The 6,357-nt window shown below is 45.4% G+C and overlaps 1 protein-coding gene across 1 annotated transcript in view; it reads right to left on the bottom strand.

Annotated features, from left to right (window-relative positions):
- LOC125910308 (translation initiation factor IF-2-like) overlaps positions 1-2,801 on the bottom strand; it is a 3,575-nt gene extending 774 nt beyond the window's left edge. Inside the window, exons 1-2 of the mRNA XM_049614092.1 lie at positions 2,667-2,801; positions 187-1,123 (exon numbers count right to left, since the gene is read on the bottom strand). Of these exons, the coding sequence (XP_049470049.1) occupies positions 314-1,123; positions 2,667-2,801 (945 nt within the window). The 3' untranslated portion in view covers positions 187-313. The remainder of the gene's footprint in view (positions 1-186; positions 1,124-2,666) is intronic.
- Positions 2,802-6,357: the final 3,556 nt, after the last annotated feature.

The following is a 6,357-nucleotide window of genomic DNA, read 5'->3' as shown; positions in this document are numbered from 1 at the left end:
CGGCGCCGCCCGCCCGCCCCGCGCGGCCCCAGCCTAGCGGCCCTCGCCTAGCGGACCGCGGCGGGCTTCACCTGCCGTACTGCCGGCCGCGCCGCGGCGCGGGGCGACGCCGCCCGCCGGCCCCACGTCCCTCCTCCCCGCCCGCTCTCCCCCTCGGGTCCCCGCCGGGGTCCCGGCCCCTCTCACCGCGCGCTCCTCGCGCTCCCGGCCCGGGGCTCGCGCGGCAACAGGCGCGGGGGGCGGCGGCTCGAGGGGGCGGCGGCGCCCGGACCCCCTCCTCAGCCGGCGAAGCGCTGCCTCCCGGCTGGAGCGACTAATGGAGTCCCGTCGTCGCGGCCCCTAGCCTCCCTCCCAGCGCTCCACCCCTCTCTCCCCGCCCCCTCAGTCGGACGGCTCGGGCTGGGCGCGCCTGCTCCCTCCTCCTCCGCCCGGACGAGCAGTCGCGAGCGGGCCGGACCGCCTCGCCCCCTCCCCCACTGTCCCCCGCGGCCGCGCCGCGGGCTAGGGGCCGCGCGGACTCCCGGGCTGGGGCGGGGTGAGGGCGGGGCGGCGCGCGCGGTGGTGGGGGGAGCCGAGCGGGGGAGGCGGGGGGCGCCCGCGGCGCAGCAATCTCAGCCCCGCCGTGCCGCTGCCCTTTTATGGAAATGAAGGACCGGGAGTAGGGATTGAATCCAACATCCGGGCTCTCGGCGGCGGGACCTGAGGAGGGGGAGCGAGGGGAGCGCGGGCGGCCTCCCGCGGGGGCGCGGTGGGCGGCAGGGCGCTGCGTTCCGCGCTCGGGCCTCGGGCTTGGCCGGGGCCCGTGGCGGTGGGTGTCTGCGCGTCCAGCGGAAGAAGTAGGCTTGTCCGTGAGAAACGGCCACAGGAAATTCCCAGGGCAAGGTCGTGTGGAGGGAACAAAGTCCCCCGCCCCCTCCCCACGCCTGGAGCCAGTCCCGAAGTCTCGGGGCGGGAAGAGGTGCCACCCTCCGGGAGCTGGAGAGAGGGGTTTGGGAAGTGAAAACTTTAGGAAGTAAATGGCCAAGCTAGCTGCATGAACATCCCACAAAAGAATGAGAAAACCCGGAGGGAGGCGAACCACAAAAACTGCTTTGCAAGCAATGTCCGGCACAATCAGCAACTCCTACTGGACTCCCAAGAGTTTGCGCTGTTAACCCGTTCGCAAGCTCCAGCCAGAAGCGAGTCAAATACCCTTACGATGGTCATTGGGGGGCGGGGGGCGGGGGGGATGCAGTACTTTCAGAAACTTTCCCCAGCTGCTCCAGCTTTTTGTATTTCTGTATCTTTATACGCAGCTTAGAAGTAACAGTCTAAGTCTTTTAGATGGCTAAACATCTTCTACCCCACCCTCGGCCACACCTTGAAAGAATTTTAATGGCTGAACGGTGCCAGCAGGTTCAGGGAAGAACTGGAGAACTTTACCTGTTGAGACTGACTAGTGATAGAAAAAGGTCCCCTCCTGCGTCCTACTCTACTTCCAGTTCCCCAATTTACTGTTGCATTCAATTCAGAAACATCCATTCAGGAACCTGCCTTGTTGGCAAACGAGTGCCTTGAAAAATTCAGGTCAGGAAGACACAGCTGAGGTATCTCAGGGCCCATAAAAGACCCCAGTTTTTAATTACTTTGAAGAGGAAACTACTAGGCAAATAACCCTTTTGTTCATCAACGCAATTGGGAAACGAGGTTAGAGGCTTCAAGAAAAGGGTGGGACCCGTGAAAGCGAGAAAGGAAAGCAACGAAATTCAGATGCCAGAGGTTTGGCATAAAAAATAGGGAAAACCACTACAGTATTTTCAGCTAGTCATCATGGAGAAATTGATGCCTCAAGTCGGTAGTCTCTCCACTCTCCCAATTATTTCTACTCATGGAGGGAGGTTCCAGACAATTCTCTTGGAAAGCAATATGAATGTCCAGAGAGGAGGGAATACTTGGGTAAATTATGGTGTTGAAAACATACAGGAAAACGTTCATAAAATAGGGAACTACTTGTTAGGGTGAAAAAAACCTGTACATGTGGCTGTAACATCACACGCTTATCAATATTCTCAAATATTCAGAGAAAAAAGACTGGAAGGAAATACACCAGGATGTTAAGAAGCTGTCTGGGTGTTGAGATCAGGGGAGATTTTTTTCTTCGTCATTTTCTAAGACCCCAAAGCTTTGCATTCAGAACTTTTCTATCACTACCTTAAATTTCATCCAGCATCTCAATTTCTCTGTGCATGCCATTACATTCACAATGATGGAATAGGTACTGGACTCACAGCAGGATTGTCAGGGGTTTCCTTTTGTGTTTTTTAATGTCCCCAAATAAAACATGAGTTCTTTGAGAGCAGGGACTTCAAATTCTTTGCATTGCCCACAAATTTAGCTTGAAAACGAAGGAAATGGAAAACATGCTGGCATCAAATCAATACAAACATCAAAGGAAGTGTAGGCGGTGGAGAAATCTCATTATCAGAGAAATCCTGGCTTTTACATTTTAGGTGTTTGTTTATTTCCACACCTTATCTTAAAAATATTTGGGGAAAGGTATAAGGATGCAAGAACTATGAGATAGCATGCATTATGAATGGCACAAAATGAGGGAGAGGGAGGGAGCAGGTGGAAAATGGAAGGATAGAGATTTATAATGGAGCCAGGAATGAGACTAAGAATTGTACCTTAAGGACTTTTGTAAGTGTTCCAGTAAGTTCCAAATAACTACTGCTTCTCAAATACGCCTTTACAGAACCAAAAATATCCATGTCCTTTCTGAATGTTCCCTTTCCTTCAGACAGATTGGTCGAAGCTGTCATGTCTCAGAAACCCGTTTAACACTCAGTTTCCACATTCTCGTTCTTTTCTCACTCTCCAGTGAGTTACTTTCTGAACAACCTCCCACCACAGTGTCTATTGCTCTGACTACTGCACGCTTCTGTGAACGTTCCCTACATTTAGTGACAGAGGAGGATGGTTAATGCTGTAAATAACAACTCCATTTCTTAACATGTGAAATTACTTAATTATAGCGTGACAAGAGACTTTTCTTTTAGACGTTTTCTTCAGAAAACCAGTAGTGTATATTTGAGCAGTATAGAGCACAGGAAGGCAGTGACCCCGTGTTAAGTACCATTGGAGGAATAATTAGATTAGGATGGGTGCAGCTGGTCTCTTCCGGCCTTCTTTTTGAGTATTTCAAGCTGGCGCATGTTTTGAAGATGAAAGAGTCAGACTCCAATTGCTGAAACTGGGAATTTTTTTTCCAGTGTATCAAGTGAGACTTTCAAGTGCATTTCTTCAATGTTTACTTCTACCTAATGTTTTCCACTGTATTCATGTGTGGAATCTTATCTGAAATCCCCCACTAGAAGCCCTAAGACAATGCAATACTTGTGGTACTTACATCATGCTGAAAAGTAGCCGAGAACTCCAGTGTTTGGAAGAACAGCCCAAGCACTGAAAGCAGCAATATCCAAATAAGGTACCAAGCACTGGTCTTAGATTTAGACCAAATGATACCTCACAGATCTGCCGTCAAATGCAGCCCTCAGACTTGGTAATCCACAGGCTGACTTCAGCTTTTTCTCTGAACCTACTTAAACTGTGCTTTATATTTCTAAAAGGTTAACACAAAATATATCTACTGGGCTTGAAAGAATGAGAGGTTGGGTGATAGGAAAAACTAAGAGAAGGTTTGTGTGAGTATGAATGTGTAAGGGTGGCTAAAAATGCACTTTAAAATGCCATATGAGGCCAGCAAGATGAAATGTAATGAATTATTCTTGTCAAATACCAGGTGAGCAGAATTCTTTGTCCCAGGGATTGCCAAAAATGGAACATACTGGTAAAGCTACTAAGAAAGTAGAAATCAAGGGGCATGGAGTGTGAGCTAAGAATGGGAAGGAAGGTTGCAAAGGCCATTTTTTTTTTTCAATATGTAGAAGTGGCGGTCATGGCAAACAACAAGAAAAGGACTGGCAAATCTAGAATGGAGGAAGATTTTCTAGGGGTGAGGATGTTTCCACACAGACCTAAAGGAGGGCTCTGAGATAGGCAATGAAATCTCTACTTCAAGGGGAAACAAATGTGCTTACTTGTATTTACTGCTCTGGAGTACAGACAGTTTTTTGTAGGAAACCAAGCTGGGTGATACTAGAAAAATTTTTTTGAACATCATGACATCTTGGGAAATATTCTGTCCTTGACAAAAATATGAAGAGTTCATACATAGGCTCACACAAAGTAGCTAATTGTGTACTTAGTACAGTGAATGGCACTGAGACAGACATGTAGACATATAACACCTGTCACAAGGTCTTAAAGGAACATCTATCTAATGTAGGAGGCTTCTATTTAAAACATCATAAAAGATATCCACATGCCAAAAGAATAAATTAGGTCCCTACCTTACACTGTATATAAAAATTAACTCAAAATTGATCATAGACCTAAAGTTAAGATCTAAACTATAAAATTCTTAGAAGAAGACATAGGAATAAACTGTTGTAACCTTGGATTAGGCAATGGCTTCTTAGATAAGACATCAAAGCAAATGCAACAAAAGAAAAAACTAAACTGGATCTTATCAAAATAAAAATATACCTAAGTTTCAAAAGATAGCATCAAAAATGTGAGAAAAGAACCCACAAAATGGGAAAAAATTTTGTAAATCATAGATCTTTTAAGGGACTTATATCTAGAATATATAAAGAGCTGTTATAAATCAACAACAAGACAAATAACTTGATTAAAATGAGCAAATCTGAATAGACAGTTCTCCAAAGAGGATATACAAATGGTCAATGAGCACATAAATTGATGCTCAACATTAGGCACCAAGGGAGTCCAAATCAAAACCACAATGAGGCAACACCTCATACCCACTAGAATGATATAATAAAAAAGAGACAATAACAAGTGTTGGCTAGGATTTGGAGAAATTGCAGCCCTCTACTGGTGGGAATTCAAAATAGCTAGCTGTTTGGAAAAACAGTGTGGCAGTTCCTCAGAACATTAAATACAGAGTATCATATACCCCAGCAATTGTACTCTTAGGTATACACCAAGAGAGTTGAAAACAAATGTCCACATAAATATTTGTATACAAATAAAAATAGCCAAAAGATGGAAACAACCTAAATATCTTTCCTTTGTCATTTAAAAGACATTGGGATGTTTCCATCTTTTGGCTATTATCAATATTTGTATACAAGTATTTAAAGAAATGATTCATGAAAAAAAATCAGAAGGGAGAAAAACTATCACTCTAACATCTAAATTGTGAAGTACAAATCCACTACGAGGACTATGATAACCTCCAAAAGAAGGTCATCACTGACGTCATGGAACATTTTATGAAGAAAAGAAATCTAACTGGATCTGGAGGAGTAGATGGAGTCAGGCCTACTGAGAGGAGTAGTGTGTGAAATCATGAAATCACGAGGCAGACATGAGCTTGATATGCTCACCAGTCACAGAGAAGAAAGGAGGAAATGCTAAGGAGATGCTTTGGGGAAGAGTGGGCATATAGTGAGGCCAGATGAGGTAGGACAGAAGTTTAGACTCTGAGACAGAAAACAGCAAGCCATTAAAAAGTCAGTGCATGGTGGGGGCACCTGGGTGGCTCACTCAGTTGAGCATCTAACTTTGGCTTAGGTCATGATCTCATGGGTTGTGGGTTAGAGCTCCACGTGGGGCTCGGTGCTGACAGCTCAGAGCCTGAAGCCTGCTTTGGATTCTGTGCCTCCCACTCTCTCTGCCCCTCCCCCACTCAGGCTCCGTCTCTCAAAAATAAATAACCATTAAAGAAAAATTTTTTTAAGTCCGTGCATGGTAGTAATATCATGAAAACAATGTTGAAATAAGATTAATCCAGTAAAAATATGCATGCTGGATTGGAAGAGCGAGGGACTAGAATCCAGAAAGTTGGTTTGGAATCTGTTCATAACTTAGATGTAAGAAAAAGTCTTTGGCTGGTAAGGTAATTAATAGGGGTTGAGGGGTGGAGGGAATCCCAAAAGAGATATTATCAAAAAGATTTTGAACATTTTTGATATTCTAAGTAGTATGCACTTTATATGTTCGTTACAACAACCCTGAGTTTTTATTATTATCCTTATTTAGTGTGTGTTACCTGACGGCCAGAGAACCAGGACTAAAACCTAGGTCTGAAAAAAAAAAAAAGTCATAAGTGCTTCAAAGTTTTTATGTTTGGGTGATCAGGCAGGAAGAACAGTTGGGTGACTGAGCGGAGAAACAGAAATAGGAAGGAGATGATTTCAGGGAGCAAGGGGAAGATGAGATGTTTTAAAAATGAAATATTGAACTTGGGGTGAGAGCCATATATCCCAGTGGAAACATTTAGAGGGCAAT

The sequence above is a fragment of the Panthera uncia genome (genome assembly GCF_023721935.1).
Source record: "Panthera uncia isolate 11264 chromosome B3 unlocalized genomic scaffold, Puncia_PCG_1.0 HiC_scaffold_1, whole genome shotgun sequence".
Classification (NCBI taxonomy): domain Eukaryota; kingdom Metazoa; phylum Chordata; class Mammalia; order Carnivora; family Felidae; genus Panthera; species Panthera uncia.
Note: the sequence above shows the minus strand (reverse complement) of the source record. Positions and strands in the feature narration are given on the sequence as shown.